At 47.9% G+C, this 19,805-nt stretch overlaps 1 protein-coding gene across 2 annotated transcripts in view; it reads left to right on the top strand.

Moving 5' to 3' along the window:
• The window catches only part of LOC121464327 (myosin VIIA and Rab interacting protein), a 191,941-nt gene that overhangs the window by 148,124 nt on the left and 24,012 nt on the right, over positions 1–19,805 (top strand). For both annotated transcript variants that reach the window (XM_041677220.1, XM_041677222.1), the window contains one exon: positions 13,994–14,233. In XM_041677220.1, coding sequence (XP_041533154.1) covers positions 13,994–14,233 — 240 coding nt within the window. The remainder of the gene's footprint in view (positions 1–13,993; positions 14,234–19,805) is intronic.

Raw genomic sequence — 19,805 nt, 5'->3', positions numbered from 1 at the left:
CAACAATCTGGGCATTCTAAGTGCCAAAGATTTCAGAGAGCTAGTGTTTCCAGGGCAGGGGATCAGCCCACCCAGAGTACAGACAATAAGGAATACACTATAGAAAAATAAAAACCGGGAGTTGGGATGAAGTAATAAGAGCGGCTGCGTGGCTGCATTCCCAGCACCCCAGCCGCCTGCTCGGCTAGCTTATGCCCCAAAATAATTACACGGACACTGTATTCTTTTAATCACTGCTTGGCCCTTTAGCTCTAGCACTTACAGGCTAATTCTCACATCCCGATCAACCCATCTCTAATAATCTGTGAGAACCGGTCTTACCGGGAAGATTCTAGCCTATGTCCATCCTGGGTCGGAGCTTCATCCCGGGAGCGGGGCATGGCGTCTCTCTGAGGCATCTGCTCCCGAGAGGAGAGCTGTGTAGTCTCTGAGCTCACTTCCTCTTCCTCCCAGCATTTTGTTCTGTTTACTCCTCCCACCTATCCTCTAACCAATAAAATGGGCCAGGGCAGTGCCTTTATTAGCCAATGACTGTCCTCCATCATTTCCCCTTTTTCGGTTTAAACAAAAAAAAGGCTTTAACATAGCAAAATTACATATAACAAAACAGTTACCAAGTAAAAGTTACAATAATCTTTGTCATAACTAAGGAAAACTATAACTATAACTAACTATTCTTAACTCCATCAAAGACTCCAGAAAGATACAATACTACCTAAGCAAACAAGAAAAAAGCAACTTTTAAAACTCTAGAAATGGCAGAGACATCTCGCTGCCTGGACAGTCACCCAAAGTTCCTCTGTACCGTTGGGGCATCCATCTTCAGCCTTCAGGCCCATGCTATCCAGCAGACATTTCCATAAAGCAGGAAAATTCAAAGTCAGTTCAGTCACTATCTGTTGTGTCCTGCAGAATGTCTCGCAGACTCTTTCATGAATCAGGAACCCCGAAAGATCATCTCACCTTAGGCAAGTTCAGTAGTCCTCTCTCTGCGGGTTCTCTGTGTCCAGTTTATGCAATAGTCCAGGCAAGAGCAGTTTCTTGCCCAAATGGCTATCAAACTCCATAAGGTGCCTCTTCGATGCCCTTCTTCCTCTTGAAGTAGATTGGTGCTGCCAGGAGCAGAGTGTCTCATTGTCATGAAAAGTCCTCAGTTATTAAAACATTAAATGTCCTATTCTGTAATCTTTGAAAGGCATGAAGAATGTCTATCTAAAATATATCTCTATATATCTAGAAAATCTAATTAACATGACTACAAACTTTACTATTATCGATAATTATCCATCAACAACCTATACTTCTTAATTATACAGTACATATTTAAATGAACTACACTATCACAATACCTTAATCAAAATCAGAAACACTTATACATATAACAAAATTGACCTTAAATCTCTATCAATAAAGCAAAATCTATACTAATGTAAATTATTCATACCTATATCATATCCCCCTTTAAATGTAAAAGAACATTTATAAACATTTTTTGGGAATATGGGCGCAGTTATTCCTCTCCAAACTGCTTCCTGCTGAATGGGGGCATCGTTAATTAGGTCTTTCATGTTATAACCTGTGTGTTAGTTTCATCTAAGTTGGCAGTTGAGCAAAGCAATTTTCTGAAGGCGTGCACAGGAACCATTCAGGAGGACGTGGTCCATCATACCAAATCGGAATAGAAGAAATAAACAGCGTCTCATCCTCTGTGAAAACAAAATAAGGAACTCTTTTCCAAAGTATCATATCCTTAGATCCAAATTCAAGATATCTATGTTGGATTAGTTCAGCAGTATTTATAAATAAATATCTTTTAGCAGCTGTTGCTCCTTCCTCAGCATTCAAACAATTCAAAGAGAGCATAATAGCATACAGTATCAAGATTCTCTGTGTATTTTCCATCTTTGTACAGCTTTGTTTCAACCTCTATTTCGTTTATTTTTACTTTTAACTTTTTGCTTTTTGAGACAGGTTCTCTGTATCTTTGACCTGAAGTAACTCTGTAGACCAGGCTGTCTTTGAACTCTCAGAGATCCGCCTGTCTCTGCCTCCCAGGCATTCGGGATTAAAGGTGTACACTACTACACCTTGAACTCACAGAGATCTGTTTGTCTCTGCCCTCTAGGCACTGGGATTAAAGGCGTGTGCTACCACACACAACAACTCTCTTCCTTTTTTTTTTTGTTTTTTACTTTAAGAACTTCAACTTTTAGTCTGCATATATTTTTAACACATTTAAAACTATTTAGAAATTTTCTTTGTCTTTGAATCTCTCTTTACTGTATATCTCTCTTTTTCTGACCACAAGAGTCTTTCATTTACCAAGCAATATCAGTAGGATTAAAGGCGTGGCTTTGCCGGCGGAATCCAGCCCATTCCTTAGCTTTCCAGCCTCATGGCTGAGGTACTGGCTGTAGCCAGCAAGCGAGCTTCAGCAGCCTGTGCTTGCAAACCGCACAAACTGCCTGCGTAAAAGAGTCAGAGTTTGTCCTGGCAGGACAGCCCAGAAAGCTGGTGTTTTTAAACGGTGCAGCTTTTTTCCTGCTACGGCTGAAAACCAAAAAGCATGCGTTCAGCTTTTCGTCAACACCGTTTAAGTGTTTCGTGGCAGGACCTCTTAATGAGCTGCAGGCTTTGCAGCTAAAGCTGAGTCAGGAAGCTTCTCTTAGAAGAAAGCGCATGCTTGCCTCTAACAAGCAGAGCAGACCCGAGAACACAGCGAGTCTAGTTGCCATCAAACAAATCGTAGCACTTTACTCCAAATGCTCTATTCAAAAGCTCTGTCTCCCGCAGGAGCCAGACAGAGATCACAATGGCGGCACAGCCCCAGGAAGTCGCGCTTTAAAATGACACAGCGTTTTTTCTGCTACTGTTGCCGAATCAGGAAATCTCTCTACAGCACGCCACCAACAAACAGCAAAAATCTGTGTTAAACTCTCACTCCCTTATTTTTAAGCCTTCTCAGGTTTTTTAAGTGGGTTTAGTTGTCCACACGTCTGGGCGCCAACTGTAGTAATAGGAGCGGCGGGGCTGCATTCCCAGAACCCCAGCTGCCTGCCTGGCTAGCTTATGCCCCGAAATAATTATACAGAAACTGTATTCTTTTAAACACTGCCTGACCCATTAGTTTCAGTTTCTTATTGGCTAGCTCTTACATATTGATCTAACCCATTTCTATTAATCTGTGTAGCCCACGAGCTGGCTTACCAGGAAAGATCTTAACCTGCGTCTGTCTGGAGTGGGAGAATCATGGCGACTCCCTGACTCAGCTTCTTTCTCCCAGCATTCCGTTCTGTTTACTCCGCCTACCTAAGGGCTGGCCTATCAAATGGGTCTAGGCAGTTTCTTTATTAATAAGAAATCACTCCCACGTCATTTACTGTAGTAATAGGAGCGGTGGGGCTGCATTCCCAGAACCCCAGCTGCCTGCCCGGCTAGCTTATGCCCCGAAATAATTACACAGACACTGTATTCTTTCAAGCACTGCTTGGCCCTTTTAGCTCCAGCACTTACAGGCTAATTCTCACATCCCGATCAACCCATCTCTAATAATCTGTGAGAACCGGTCTTACCGGGAAGATTCTAGCCTATGTCCATACTGGGTCGGAGCTTCATCCCGGGAGCGGGGCATGGCGTCTCTCTCAGGCGTCTGCTCCCGAGAGGAGAGCTGTGTAGTCTCTGAGCTCACTTCCTCTTCCTCCCAGCATTTTGTTCTGTTTACTCCTCCCACCTATCCTCTAACCAATAAAATGGGCCAGGGCAGTGCCTTTATTAGCCAATGACTGTCCTCCATCATTGGGAGATGGCTTAGTTGGTAAAGAGCTTCCTTTGCAAGCACAAGCAAGCACAAGGACCGAGTCTCGTCCCCAGAACACATGTAAAACTCAGGCATGGTGGTGCAGGCTTGTGATCCCTGTGCTAGGGGGCGGAGACTTCAGATCATTAGTCTAGTCTTTTGGAAAGATTTTCTTAATTTTTTTTAATTAGGGGTGTGTGTGTGTGTGCGAGAGAGAGAGAGAGAGAGAGAGAGAGAGAGAGAGAGAGAGAGAGAACTGTGAGTGCAGTGGCCGGACAATTCTAAGCCACGGTGCTCAGTGCTTTCGAGTGGCCCACGTGGCTTCCACACTCCACTCAGGATGCCACTGTTCCTCCTTCCCCAAAGCGATGGGCATTTAAAGATTTGGTCCATGTTTCCAGGCTTCAGACAGTTGCATGGAATGTTGCCCTGTGAATTTAAAGACTTGTCAAATTAAGCTGTCAGACCTCACAGCTCTCTACATAGCCATGACGGTGTATGGGTGTGTTTTGCACATGTCATCAACAATGTCCTTGTTCGTCTGTTCAATTTCTGCCAATTCTATGTGAGAAAACAATCTTTTTAGGCAGCATTTGCATAGTTTCCACTGAAATTGCTTCTTCCCTGATTTTAAACCTGTTCCCATTTCTCCTTATGTAAAAAATGCATTTATGTATTTTATCTATCATCTTCCTCAACTGTTGATCTTGTGGTGTTTTTTTTCTCAGTAACAATGTTGGGGCTGGGTATTTGGCAGGGTGGTAGCCTAGCTTATTTAAGGCACTGGGTTCGACTCCCAGCACCTCACATGAGAGGTGCAATGACACATGTCTGCAATCCAGCAATTGATAACCAAAGGTGCAAGGTCATCTCAACTACTTAGTGAGTGAGTTCAAGGCCAGCCTGGGCTACAGGAGACCCTGCCGGTCGTCTCCTTTATCATTTTATTATTTAATGCCATAAATTCTCAAGCTTATACATCTTTCTTTTCCCACTTTTTCATGATGCTTTACAGGTTTGTATTGACTCACATAGACTTTGCTTTTCTGAGTGTGAAGTAAGAGCTGGCATTTTTTCAAATCGTTCATTTGTTCCCACATCGTTAAGTCATCCACCATGTGTCTGCTGGCATGAGATGCCTTTTCAATATGTATGGAGTTTATTTTATTACCATGTGTCTGTTTTCTTTGTTCCCTTCCTGAACAAATCTACTGTTTTCATTATGAATTCCTTACAGTACATGTTGTTGTCTGGTGGACAGTTGCGCATGCGTGTGAATGTGTGATATGTGTGTGTGTATGTATGTGTGTGTCCGTGTCCCAGTCCCTTCTTCCCCCCGTGTTGTTTTAGTTGATACTTACATCATTTTTCTAAAACTCTCTTGGCATCTCTCAACCCTTTACTCATATAATTGGCTTCTTAAAAATCTGTTCAATTTGAAAAAAACACAAATTTTATTGGGTTGTGCTGAATGTATGCATATACTTAGGAATAATTTAAGTCTTTGTAATATCAAGCTTTTCCATCCAGGATTGTATGGCACTTTTAAAGTTTTACACTTTTGTTCAAAGCCCTCATACTTTCCTTGTTAAGTAGTTTTTAATTTACATTTTAATGATGCTGTAAGTGAGAATTTCTTTATCCGTTACAGCGTTCAGATTAACTCCCACTGTAGGATGGTGCTGACTTGATCTCTGATAACTTAATACTCTAATTCTGCTAGTCATTCATGTGGTGTTCTTAGCTATTCTGATTATCTACAAATGATTATCTCATTCGTACTAGCAAGTACCCTACCACAGAGCTACCCCCCTCTTCCCCCTCCTCCTCTTCCTTCCTGGCCCTCCTCCATTCTGATACAGAACCTCATTAAGTTGCTCAGCTGGGCCTTGAACTCGCTCTACCTCCAGTCTCCTAAGTCACTGGAATTGTAGAGCACTCCACTGAGCCCAGCAACACTTCAGTCTTTTCCCTTCCATCTTTGTGCTCATTTATGCCCATTCTTTTCTCCTGTCTTGTTGCAGTGATGACCGTCTGTGCTCACTGTGCAGTAACAGGATCTGGGATCTTTCTGTCCTTGGTGACCTGCTCCAGTGGTTCACAGTCAGGTCTGCTGCTCAGTGGTTCACAGTTGGGTCTGCCTCTCAGTGGTTCACAGTTACGTCTGCCGCTCAGTGGTTCAGTGGGGTCTGCCTCTCAGTGGTTAACAGTGGGGTCTGCCTCTCAGTGGTTCACAGTGGGGTCTGCCTCTCAGTGGTTAACAGTGGGGTCTGCCTCTCAGTGGTTAACAGTGGGGTCTGCCTCTCAGTGGTTCACAGTTACGTCTGCCTCTCAATGGTTCAGTGGGGTCTGCCTCTCAGTGGTTCACAGTTACGTCTGCCTCTCAGTGGTTCAGTGGGGTCTGCCTCTCAGTGATTCATAGTCTGGTCTGCGGCTCAGTGGTTCACAGTTATGTCTGCCTCTCAGTGGTTCAGTGGGGTCTACCTCTCAGTGGTTCAGTGGGGTCTGCCTCTCAGTGGTTCAGTGGGGTCTACCTCTCAGTGGTTCAGTGGGGTCTGCCTCTCAGTGGTTCACAGTTATGTCTGCCTCTCAGTGGTTCACAGTAGGGTCTGCCTCTCAGTGGTTCACAGTGGGGTCTGCCTCTCAGTGGATCTGCCGCTCAGTGGTTCAGTGGATCTATCTCTCAGTGGTTCACAGTGGGGTCTGCCTCTCAGTGGTTCACAGTTGGGTCTGCCTCTCAGTGGTTCAGTGGGTCTGCCGCTCAGTGGTTCAGTGGGGTCTGCCTCTCAGTGGTTCATAGTCTGGTCTGCGGCTCAGTGGTTCACAGTCTGATCTGCCTCTCAGTGGTTCACAGTCTGGTCTGCGGCTCAGTGGTTCAGTGGGGTCTGCCACTCAGTGGTTCACACTTACATCTGCCTCTCAGTGGTTCAGTGGGGTCTGCCTCTCAGTGGTTAACAGTGGGGTCTGCCGCTCAGTGGTTCAGTGGAGTCTGCCGCTCAGTGGTTCACAGTGGGGTCTGCCTCTCAGTGGTTCACAGTGGGGTCTGCCTCTCAGTGGTTAACAGTGGGGTCTGCCTCTCAGTGGTTAACAGTGGGGTCTGCCTCTCAGTGGTTCAGTGGGGTCTGCCTCTCAGTGGTTCAGTGGGGTCTGCCGCTCAGTGGTTCACAGTTAGCTCTGTGGCTCAGTGGTTTAGTGGGGTCTGCCTCTCAGTGGTTCAGTGGGGTCTGCCTCTCAGTGGTTGTCTCACTTTGGAGCCCAGGTGGCCTGGAACTCACTAAGTAGCTCAGGCTGACCTTAACTCATTGCAGTCCTTCAGCTTTAGCCTCCCAAGTGCTGCGATTCTATGTTTGAGGCCCCATGACGGGCTGGTTTTTCTTTCATAATCTATTAATGTTGTTAATCACATTAATATATGTCTTAATTCTGAGTTGGCTTAGCATTTGTTATATGATTTCTAAGACCATGACTCCTGTCTGTAAGAACTGAATTCCCTCCATACACTGACTTGTTGAGCTCACTGTCAGCTTCTAAGAATGGTTGGGTACAGCCTGGCAACAAAGCTCAGCAGTTAAGGGTGCTTATTGCTCTTGTGCAGGACCCAGGTTCAGTTCCCAACACCCACATAGTGGCTCACAACTGCCTGCAACTCCTGCATGGAATCTGATGCCCTCTTCTGGCCACCACAGGCACTGCACCCACATGCACATACCCACAAATAGGCACATAATTAATTTAATTTCTATGTAGCACATGAGGGAACTGAAAGTAAGACTTATTCTCAGATGTACAAGAGTTGGCTCTGCGTTCTGCTTGTTTGATTGCTTCTTGTTTTGTGGCATGCATTCATCTGCCATTTCTGAACCAAGATTTGGGGTACTGAAGAGAAGAAACCAAAAATTATTTTACTTACAAGGAAGAGAACAGCTGGATCTACCTGCCTAGTCTCCTGCCCCTTGTTATGGGTTTTGTGTTTAATGAAAGATTCTCCTTCTTTTGCTGACAACAAGCTGATTCCTGTTGTCTTTTGGCATGGGAGAGTGCCATCCTTTTGTGGGTCTGCACACATAATTTTAGAAGAAGATTTGGCAAGGTTGTGTAAGGCTGTTTGCCAAACACCATTTTAACATGGAAACTGGCTGGTGCACTTGCCGGATGGGAACTTGAGGGGTATGGGCGGCTGCTATTTTAGCTTCCTGTAATGGTTTGGTTTTGGTTATACTCATTTGTGGAGCTGTTTTCTTGGTGTAAATTTGGTTGCATCTAGCATTCTAGGTCCTAATTATTCTCTGAAAATGTGTTAAGAATCTTGGACCTACAAGATAGCTCAGCAGGTAAAGGTGCTTGCCACTAAGCCTGGTGACCTGAGTTGGATCCCCAGAACCTAGACGTAGAACGGGGAAACTGACTCCTACAGGGGTCTTCTGATCTCCACATGTGTGCTGAGACATGTGAATGCCCACGTGCCTGCACACAATCAATCAATCGATTAATCAATCAATAAATGCAGAAGAATAATCTTCCCCTTTACTCCTCAGTGGCCAGGACAGGATTTAGCACACAGCGGGTCCTCAATCCATCTCTGCAGAATGTGGGCCCAAGTCATCATGAACTAATTCTTATGTTTTCATGTGGGAACCAGACATGAGTCATGATAACTTTTCAGCCTTGGAAAGAAGAGCTTCTCGGTGTAAGTGGCAGCAGGATGCTTCGCTGGGGAGAGCTCCTCACCCTCGGGTGCTGTTTGACTCTCCAGTCTCACTCAGACAGTTTCTCCTTCCCTCTAAGCCCTGTGCTATCATTCTGAGCCTTATTCTCCTGATGGCACCAAACCATTCTCTGCACCTCAGGTCTTCCGGGTCTTTCTGTGTCCCCGTGAGAGTGTCTGACCTTACACTGGCATAGGGAAACGTTCTCATCTTTCCTAAGCCTACTCAGAGCCCATTCCTCCGGGCTATTCTCACAACCCAGACAAAGGAACTCTTCCTTATCCAGTGCGCTAAGAGTTTGGTCATCTCACGAGGCCCTCAGGGTGGATTCTCATGGGCATTTGCAGTTGTTTTTCTTTTCTTGTGAGTCAATGATTTTCCAAAACTTTCTACTTCATATATTTTGCTTTAAACACCCTGATGTGGACATCTGCCTTAGATTATCAGTTGCAGACTATGCCAAGTAGCCCCGGTGCACATACCTTGCAAAGGCAAGAGCAGTTTGTCAGGCAGGCTCTCAGCAAAACAAGAGCCAGTTGTCCGGTTCACACTGCACAGTGCTGATGGGTGAAGCCCTTTCTGTTGGTCAACCATGAATGGAATATAATGCCTTCTTCTTGAGCTTTGCTAATATTGCTGGTAATCTCCGCTCATCAGTGCTCGAGTCTGAGACATCTGACTGGGGGAAACCCCAGGTCTTCCTTAGCCGAACCAGTCTGACTGTTGCCAGGGTCGGGTGACTGCCCACTCCCTCGTTGTTGTCAGAGTCAGGTGACTGCCCACTCCCTCCCTGTTGTCAGGGTCAGGTGACTGTCCACTCCCTCCCTGTTGTCAGGGTCGGGTGACTGTCCACTCCCTCCCTGTTGTCAGGGTCGGGTGACTGTCCACTCCCTCCCTGTTGTCAGGGTCGGGTGACTGTCCACTCCGTCCCTGTTGTCAGGGTCGGGTGACTGTCCACTCCCTCGTTGTTGTCAGGGTCGGGTGACTGTCCACTCCCTCCCTGTTGCCAGGGTCGGGTGACTGTCCACTCCCTCATTGTTGTCAGGGTCGGGTGACTGCCCACTCCCTCCCTGTTGTCAGGGTCGGGTGACTGTCCACTCCGTCCCTGTTGTCAGGGTCAGGTGACTGCCCACTCCCTCCCTGTTGTCAGGGTCAGGTGACTGCCCACTCCCTCCCTGTTGTCCGGGCCGGGTGACTGCCCACTCCGTCCCTGTTGTCAGGGTCGGGTGACTGTCCACCTCATTGTTGTCAGGGTCAGGTGACTGCCCACTCCCTCCCTGTTGTCAGGGTCAGGTGACTGCCCACTCCCTCCCTGTTGTCCGGGCCGGGTGACTGTCCACTCTGTCCCTGTTGTCAGGGTCGGGTGACTGTCCACTCCCTCATTGTTGTCAGGGTCAGGTGACTGCCCACTCCCTCCCTGTTGTCAGGGTCGGGTGACTGTCCACTCCCTCCCTGTTGTCCGGGCCGGGTGACTGCCCACTCCGTCCCTGTTGTCAGGGTCGGGTGACTGCCCACTCCGTCCCTGTTGTCAGGGTCGGGTGACTGCCCACTCCCTCCCTGTTGTCAGGGTCGGGTGACTGTCCACTCCCTCCCTGTTGTCAGGGTCGGGTGACTGTCCACTCCCTCCCTGTTGTCAGGGTCGGGTGATTGTCCACTCCCTCCCTGTTGTCAGGGTCGGGTGACTGTCCACTCCCTCCCTGTTGTCAGGGTCAGGTGACTGCCCACTCCCTCCCTGTTGTCAGGGTCGGGTGACTGTCCACTCCGTCCCTGTTGTCAGGGCCGGGTGACTGCCCACTCCGTCCCTGTTGTCAGGGTCGGGTGACTGTCCACCTCATTGTTGTCAGGGTCAGGTGACTGCCCACTCCCTCCCTGTTGTCAGGGTCAGGTGACTGCCCACTCCCTCCCTGTTGTCCGGGCCGGGTGACTGTCCACTCTGTCCCTGTTGTCAGGGTCGGGTGACTGTCCACTCCCTCATTGTTGTCAGGGTCAGGTGACTGCCCACTCCCTCCCTGTTGTCAGGGTCGGGTGACTGTCCACTCCGTCCCTGTTGTCAGGGCCGGGTGACTGTCCACTCCGTCCCTGTTGTCAGGGTCGGGTGACTGTCCACTCCCTCCCTGTTGTCAGGGTCGGGTGACTGCCCACTCCCTCATTGTTGTCAGGGTCGGGTGACTGTCCACTCCCTCCCTGTTGTCAGGGTCGGGTGACTGTCCACTCCCTCCCTGTTGTCAGGGTCGGGTGACTGTCCACTCCCTCATTGTTGTCAGGGTCGGGTGACTGCCCACTCCCTCCCTGTTGTCAGGGTCGGGTGACTGCCCACTCCCTCCCTGTTGTCAGGGTCGGGTGACTGTCCACTCCCTCCCTGTTGTCAGGGTCGGGTGACTGTCCACTCCGTCCCTGTTGTCAGGGTCGGGTGACTGTCCACTCCCTCCCTGTTGTCAGGGTCGGGTGACTGTCCACTCCGTCCCTGTTGTCAGGGTCGGGTGACTGTCCACTTCATCCCTGTTGTCCGGGTCGGGTGACTGTCCACTCCCTCCCTGTTGTCAGGGTCAGGTGACTGTCCACTCCGTCCCTGTTGTCAGGGTCGGGTGACTGTCCACTCCCTCCCTGTTGTCAGGGTCGGGTGACTGTCCACTCCCTCATTGTTGTCAGGGTCAGGTGACTGTCCACTCCCTCATTGTTGTCAGGGTCAGGTGACTGTCCACTCCCTCCCAGTTGTCAGGGTCAGGTGACTGTCCACTCCCTCCCAGTTTTCAGGGTCCCTCCACACCAAGTCCCTCTTCTGAGCTGTCTAACGGCTGTGACGTGCCCTCCTCGTCTCCCCAACAGTGTTCTTCTCTTTACTATATGAAAAAAGTGAATTCTCAGCTGTGTGTGGAGAGATAGAATGGAATGAATCTCACTCTTCTTCTCTTTATTAACTTGGTATTTTAGCTGAGATTCTATTCTCTTTCAGTTTGCTCTTTTTGTCCATTTTGCCTCATCAGAAATAACAGATAAAAATGATGGGAAATAAGTGTGATGGATAGTGAGTGGAACATGTTTAAAGATAAGAAAAGGATTACAAAGATCCTGTCAGAGATCGTAGGTTTGTAAAATGCCCAGCGAACACGTGGTAGTTGCAAAACAGAATGAGTCTGACTCCATTTGAAAAATAAGTAAATTTTCCCTTTGTTCTTTAGCCTCCTTCAAAGAGAACAAGAGCTGTGAAATATGACACCCTAAAAATAGAGAGTGATTCTCAAGGAGCGTCAGAGGCCTAAAATGAGCCCAGGAGACCCAGACGGCATGCTGTGTTACCAACTTAAGGATGTTTCAATCCTTCAAAATATCTGTATATTCTTTAACAGTCTCATACATGTGTACAGCGTATCTCAGTCCTAACCGCCCTCAAACCCTCCCCCACTCCCTCAGACACCTTCCTGCACATCCCCCCACCTGAGATCTTCTCCCCATCCCTGCTCCCACGCCTGTGTCAGTCCAGAGTTCCCATAGTGCTGCCTGTTGCAACGCTGGCTGGTCTTGTTGACTTGTCTTTGTGGGTAACCATGGCTTCAGTGAGTTCCTGAGTGCGGTGGTCATGCTGTGAGTGTTTCACAGTGGTTATGCCGTGTCTAGCTTGTCACAGGTTCCTGAGTGCAGTGGTCACGCCATGTCCAGAAGATGGCATGTCTGTCACAGGTTCCTGAGTGCAATGGTCACGCCGTGTCCAGAAGGTGGTGTGTCTGTCAAAGGCTCATGAGTACAGTGGTCATGCCGTGTCCAGAAGGTGGTGTGTCACAGGTTCCTGAGTGCAGTGGTCACGCAGTGTCCAGAAGATGGCGTGTCTGTCACAGGTTCCTGAGTGCAATGGTCATGCCGTGTCCAGAAGGTGGTGTGTCACAGGTTCCTGAGTGCAGTGGTCACGCAGTGTCCAGAAGATGGCATGTCTGTCACAGGTTCCTGAGTGCAATGGTCATGCCGTGTCCAGAAGGTGGTGTGTCTGTCAAAGGCTCATGAGTACAGTGGTCATGCCGTGTCCAGAAGATGGCGTGTCTGTCACAGGTTCCTGAGTGCAGTGGTCACACAGTGTCCAGAAGATGGCATGTCTGTCACAGGTTCCTGTGTGCAGTGGTCACTCGTGTCCAGAAAGTGGCATGTCACAGTTCCTGACTGCAGTGGTCATGCATGTCCAGCAGGTGGCGTGTCACAGGTTCCTGACTGCAGTGGTCACGCATGTCCAGCAGGTGGCGTGTCACAGGTTCCTGACTGCAGTGGTCACGCATGTCCAGCAGGTGGCGTGTCACAGGTTCCTGAGTGCAGTGGTCACACCATGTCTGTGTCCCAGTACTCCTCCCCATTCAGGCTTACATTCTTCTCCCCCCCTCTTCTATGCTGTCCACTGAGCTTTAGGTGAGAGGGGGTGGCTTAAATGTCCCATGTAGAGAGAATGAACATTTCGGTGCACAGCTGCACAGCCATAAACCAAGAATGCAGTAAGAGCCACAGTCTTCATGGCCTCCTTGGTTCCACCAGCCTGTAAGAGTCACATTCATAGAAGGAGCTTAGCATGTAACCACCAAATAAAAAGCAGGAACCTGAGGCACGGTTATTAACTAATGGGGGGCTGCAGATATAGGGGTGTCACACAGTATGTGTGACGTATATGCACAAGCCAGATACGGTGGTGTGTGCCTGGAGTCCTGGTCCTGGGGAGCCAGATAGTTGGATCCGTGGAGCTTGCCTACTTGGTGAGCTCCAGACAAGTGATAATTGAACCCAGTGAGGCAGAGGCAGTCAGAGCTAACTCAGGGCTGAGGTACACAATCAGGGAATTCCAAATTGCAGAGGAAAAGCCCTAGTCTCTGGGAAAGGAGTAAAGTACTCAGGCCTGTGGAAAGAGATCCTGTCTCAAAAACAAACAAGGCAGGCTGTGACTGGGTGTGGTAGTTTTAATAAGAGTGGCCCCATAGACTAACATCTTTGAATGCTTAGTCACCAGGGAGTGTTCTATTTGAAAGGATTAGAAGGATTGGGAGGTTTGTTAGCTGCTGTGTGTCACTGGGGGTAGGCTTTGAGGTTTCAAGTGTTCAAGCCTATTCAAGACTCAGGCATGAGCACCACCTACTTGCTGATCAGGGTGTAGCACTCAGCTGCTTCTCCAGCACCTGCATGCAAGCTGCCATGCTTCCTACCATGATGATAATAGATTAAGCCTCTGAAACTGTGAGCCAGACCCAATTAAATGCTTTCTTTTATAGAGGTTGCCTTGGTCATGGTTCTCTTCACAGCAGTAGAACACTGTCTAAGACACTAAGGAACAATAGCTAAGGTTGTCCTCTCCATGGTTCATGTGCCACCCACCCACGTACACAAAATCATGGATTCAGACATATTCCAAGTGTGATGCTCATCTATGTAACTCTTCAGCCAAGTGTTGAATGTGTTAAAATCAAATAAAGTGGAAGCCCACTCCACAGAGGATCTTTTATCTCCTGATTCTGGCTCCACACAGGTGTCAGACAATGTGTCAGAGACTGACATCAGCAACGAGGCTCAGAATTCCCGGACCAGCACAGACTCTGCAGAGGAGAAGCTGAGAAACAAGCTGTACAAATTAGCCATGAAAATGAGCGAAAAGGAGACTTCTTCTGGGGAGGACCAGGAGTCTGAGCCCAAGACTGAACCTGAGAACCAGAAGGAAAGTTGCTCTGCTGAGGGGAACAGCCAGGACGTCCAGGAGGAGCTGAAGAAGGTAAGGGCCAGGAGATGCCTGTGGACAGTGCTGCCTGCGGCAGCTGCAGTATGAGTGTGTATGTGTGCACACATATGTGTGCGTGTGCACGTGTGTGTACATGTGTGACATGCTTGTATGTGCGTGTGCATCCAGAAGGAGCTGAAAAAAGCAAGGGCCAAGAGATACCTGCAGAGTGCACTCCCTGCAGCAGCAGCAGTGTGTACATGTGTGTGTGTGCAAGTGTGTATTGTACACATGTGCAAGCATGTGTGTGTGCACATGGTGCATATGTGTATGTTTGTGTGTGTGTGTGTGTGTGTGTGTGTGTGCGTGTATGTGTGTGCAGAGATGCCCTGGGCCCCAGAGAGCTTCCTCCATAGTATTCAGCCCATGTACTCGGGAGAGAAGAACTTTCTCAGTCATTGCCAGGGACCATCAAGGAGGGGACACCACTGCCCGTAAGTCATCCACATCCACTCCTGCTGACCTTCACCTTTGAGTCTGGCAACCCTGTTGCCGTTGGTGAAAAGCATTGTTTCCTCTTCCTCTCCCGTTTGCCCATGGTTTGGGGTTCTGATCCTACCCTCCCTTCGTTAAAGCGGTAAAGAGGCTCCTGTCCATGGTACAGGAGCTTGGTGTTGGGCGTGGCCATCTGGACTCTTCATCTGTTCCATTTTCAGATCCCAAATTGTTTATTTTTCAGCCCAAGATTCCCTTTGAAACCAATCTCATATGGAATCCCTGTGTTTGAAACATGTCATTCTTGTTCTCAGGATCCCAAACCCTGATCACTGGCTCTTCAGCCCCACATTCCTCCCCTACCTTACAAACAAACCTAGGTACATGGTTTGAAAAGCATGGAAGATAAGCTAGCCCCCAGCAGAAAGGGTTCACGGCCGCCTCCCCACTCTGCCTCTGCCCACTGGGCTGCCTTCCCTCTAAAGCTTCCCAAGACATGTTGGTGCTGAGTATACCTGTCTGCCACCAATGGAGGGATGGGAGTGATATAGCAAGTATCCCCTTGATAAATTGTAGGGAGATATGTAGGTGATAGGTAGGTAGACAGATTGATGGATGATAGATAGATAGATAGATAGATGGTAGATGAATGATGGATCATAGGCAATAGACAGATAGATGATAGGTAGATGTTAGATTGATAGCTATATAAATGAATAATAGACACATATATTAGTATAGTAGATCGGTAATGATAGATTGGTAGCTGGCAGATAGATAGATGATACATACATAGATGATAGTAGATAGATAGATAGATAGATAGATAGATAGATAGATAGATAGATAGGCAGGCAGGCAGACAGACAGACAGACAGACAGACAGATTATGGGAGTCTCTGCAAACACCATGGCCAGCAGAGTAAACCAAGAAGAAAATCTGGCTCAGTACAACAAAATTTAAGACGTGTTTATAATGAAACTCTATACAAAGTACACATGATCTCTTCCATAAAGATGGCTCTGTTGACTGAGAAACAGTGTTCAACACAAGGGTCTAGGAGTGACTGAGAGAAAAGTAAAGGTCTGTGGGAGTCAGGTGTGGCCTGGCACAACAGACAGCACAGAGGTCACCTGGACTGCTGTAAAGTACACGTGACCTCTCCCATAAGAGTGGGTTCTACACGTGACATCTCCCATAAGAGTGGGCTCTATTGATGGAGAAACAGTGCTTGAGATAAAGAGCCAGGGAGGGAGAGCAGGGGATAAACAGTAGTCATGGGAGTCGGTGTAGCCTGGCTCTGCAGATAGCATGGGTTACCAGGCTGCTAACTACACCCATTCCTTCCAGAATGACAACCCTGTACATTCCTGGTTTCCCTAGTACTCTTCTGTGAGCACAAGGACCTGTGCCCTCTACAGATATAGATTGATAATAATGATGGATTGATAGATGATCTATTTATAGATAATGAGATGACAGATAATAAATAGATGATTGATTGATGTAGATAGATTATTAGATAACAGACAAACTTGTTAAATATATATATTAATATAGTTTGATATAGTTGCAGCTGATTTTGCAGATGGGGAAACGGAGCCTGGGTTATCAAGGCCCGTGTCCAGTGTCTGAACTGAGGATGTATCACAAACCTTGACCTCAAATCATGAGCTCCCCTCTTTGTAACAGATCACCTCTTGTTAGCTCCAATGGGGTTTCATCCCCCAGCAACTGGGGTTCTTGTGTTTCACACTTAGAGGTGGTTCTAATGGGAACTCGCCTCTCAGGCCTTTTCCCTCTTCCAGGGGTACACCATGGAAGTTCACAGGTTCCTGCTGCCCCTCGCGTGCGTGAGGGAGCTCCCACACTCTGAGGTAGCTGAACCAGCTGACCCGCTGCCGTCAGGGAGATAGGACCGCTGTGATGGCAGGTGGTCAGCATAGGCCCTGAGGATGGGAGACTGTCACGTGATGTCTGTCTACCAGACTCCATAGCCTGTTGGCTTTTCTGCCTAGTGATCCCAAAGCTCTAAGGAAAACTCGTGCTGGGCCTGTGGCAGGGAAGGCATGCTGAGATGAGGCATGTGCTGCCACGGTCACCAGCCAGCTGGGATCACCTCTAGGCACACCCACCTATCTGTCATATGTACTCCAGAAACAATGTGCAAGAAAGGAAGGGCCACTGGGGGAGTAGCAAGGCCCTCCTTCACCCATGCGCAACTGCACTTAGACTCCCAAGTGTGTAGTCTCCTCAGAGTTCAAGTCCGCTCCCCAGTCCACCACAAGTTCGTAAAGATTCATTGCTATCATTCTCTGTACGTGAAGATCAATGCCTAAAACAACAACAAAAGAATACATTTCCCCCAGTAGGCATGACAACTGGAGAGCAGAAATACAGATTTACAGACTGAATATTACCTAAGCATAGAAATGTACTGTACAGAGATGGCTTAAAGTGTCGTGTTTTGTTGTTTTGCAAACTCTGGACTTGGGCTGATGTCTTAGCTCTTACTGCTGCTTTCAGGCACCCTCCTGTTGTCCTTTCTTGCCTGTCCACCAACTCTTGCATCTTCCTTGGTCTCCTATGGCTCCTGGACCTTCCTGGACCTTCCAGTCCTTTCTTTACTCAGCAGCCCAGCTACCCTGCTATTACAGTACTTGTTCTCAGGATGTCAGCAAGCCTGTGTCTGTCTGTCTGCCTGCCTGCCTTGTTTTTAACTTGATTCCTAGGATCCAGCCCAGGTTTTATTGTTGGTTGGATAAACACATCTTGTCCTCCTTGTAGGGCAGGGATAATCACAGTGTCTTTCAGAGTTGTGAGGCTTGAATTATGCAGCGTAAGCTTCATGCACAGCAGGAGCCCAGCAAATGTTAATTAGCATATCCCCTGGAACAAGCTCCAGGAAAATCAGCTTCACAGAATAGTGTCCATCTGCTGGGGCTGAGAATGGTGAGCTCAACGCCTTGCAGCACACAGACGCAGATCTGTGTCCACAGCTGGTGCCCTTGACGCTCTGCAGAATGTCAGTGGGGGAGCACTGCATGGCGCTGAACCCCAAGTTCCCATCTTTAAGGTCAGTGTATCTGTGACATCTCCCATGATGCAGCCACTACCAGCCTATACAGCACACACACACACACACACACACACATGCATGCGTGCACACACACACACACACATGCATGCGTGCACACACACACACACACACACACAAACACGTCAAAGTGTGGGAACCTTAGACCTCACAGGAACCTGCTCCTACTGCATTTGTTGCTGCTTCCCCAGAGCCGACACACAGGTGCATGAATGACTGTGACACTAATGCCAGTTTGGTGACTTTAATGCAACCTTTTCTATATAACTTGGGGTTCCTCGGTCCTGCCCAACAGCATCAGAATCTCTTTAAAAGCATAGTTTCTTTCCTTGCTGGAAGTCAGACCCTGGCAGTAGGTATATTTACCCCTCAGCTGGCCTGGATGGTTCACTTTGGCTGGGTGTAAGTGGACCAGTGATGATCAAGAAACTGCTAAAGAATGAGCTTGTTGATCCTGGGGGTCGGTCCCAAACTCTGCAGCAGTTAGTTGTGCAAAGAGGTCATGTTTCTTCTTTAAATGGCTGTTCTGCTCCCTCAGACCCCACAGACTTCCAAATGACAGTGCCTGGAACCTGGAAAAAAAATATTATCTCCCGTCTCAGGCCTTTGATGGAGTTGAAGATTAGATAATTGTAGTTACCGTCCTCTTATGATCTAGCCAAGCCATTTCCAATACAAGACTTAGACTCCTTAGGATAGAATGTTTATTAAAACTTTTAGCATATGTTCCTTGTTTAATGTTGTTTGTGCCGGTTGTAATTCTAATCTTATACTTGATATCTGTTCCTAGTGTATATAGTTTTGTATTGGGTTTGGAACTCTCTTATTTAAACAAAAGGGGGAGATGCTGTGGGAGCTTCTTCCGTTCTTTCTGCCAATAGCCTTTAAGATACAAGCCCACTTGAGTGTGGTCTCCTATACTATGAATGCAGCTGTAAAGCCTGCGCTCACTCTCTTGCTTCCAGCTCTCGCTTCTGGCTGCTAGACCCTTCCTGTTCCCCATTTGTGCAGAGGACTGTGATCTAGGGCAGAGATCTGTGAGTCTCCCCTAAATAAATAACCCTTTATTATATGTAATTCTGAACTATCGTGGGATTGTTTTGTAACTTCCACCATCAGAAATGAGCACCAGCTTTTCCAGTACTGGGTAGGGGCCACCCTAATGCTTCCAGGGCAACATCCTGGCTGAGTGGTTCTTGGAAGTACTTCCCTCTAGGGTGTAACACTCCTGAAAGGGGGATGTGAAGAAAAGCCAGGGACTGGCCTGAGTCTAAAGGCAACATTTCGGTAGCCAGATCTCCCACATACACCCTACTGTGCCCAAGTCTCTCCTGGCTCCAGAATTCTATGGTTCTAGATATGAGTCATGACATATTACCTTGGGCAGTGGCATTGTCAATCCTTTCCTGATAGCAATACCATTTATAATAATGCTTCTTAAAGATCCAACATATGGAATGGGCACTGAGATTTTACTAATTTAATTGGAAACTAATGTCAGGACTTGAGAGATGGCTCCACAGTTAAGAGCACTGGATAATCTTCCAAAGGATCCAAGTTCAATCCTCAGTACCCACACACTATTTCTCTTTTAGACTGGATCAATCTCGTATAGCTCAGGGTGGCCTTGAACTCACAGAGATATGTCTGTTTCTGCCTCCCAAGTGCCAGGATTAAAGGTGTGTGCCACCACTGCCTGGCCTCTGTGGCTAGCTGTGCACTCTGATCTTCAAGCAAGCTTTATTTGTTACAGCCCAAACAAGATATCACCGCACAGTCGTGTTCTATAGAAGAGCTGCTAGCATGAGTCTTCTTAGTAGGGATATGTGCCAAGGGTCAAGCTAAAGATGAGTCAGGCATCTGGTTTAGAGATGGATTTTAAATAAGGTCAGCCCCCAGGCCTAGGAACATTCTCCAGATGAGGGCAGGTAGCGAGCAGGAAGCCTTTCTGGGGAGGGAAGGAGTTTCCATGTTGCCAAGCTTAGAGAAAGCTGCTAGGCTATGGCAGACTGCAACCTCTGACCAGTCGGCAA

The sequence above is a fragment of the Microtus oregoni genome, unplaced genomic scaffold (assembly GCF_018167655.1).
Source record: "Microtus oregoni isolate MIOR12 unplaced genomic scaffold, Mior012 000028F_ref0000031, whole genome shotgun sequence".
NCBI lineage: Eukaryota > Metazoa > Chordata > Mammalia > Rodentia > Cricetidae > Microtus > Microtus oregoni.
Note: the sequence above shows the minus strand (reverse complement) of the source record. Positions and strands in the feature narration are given on the sequence as shown.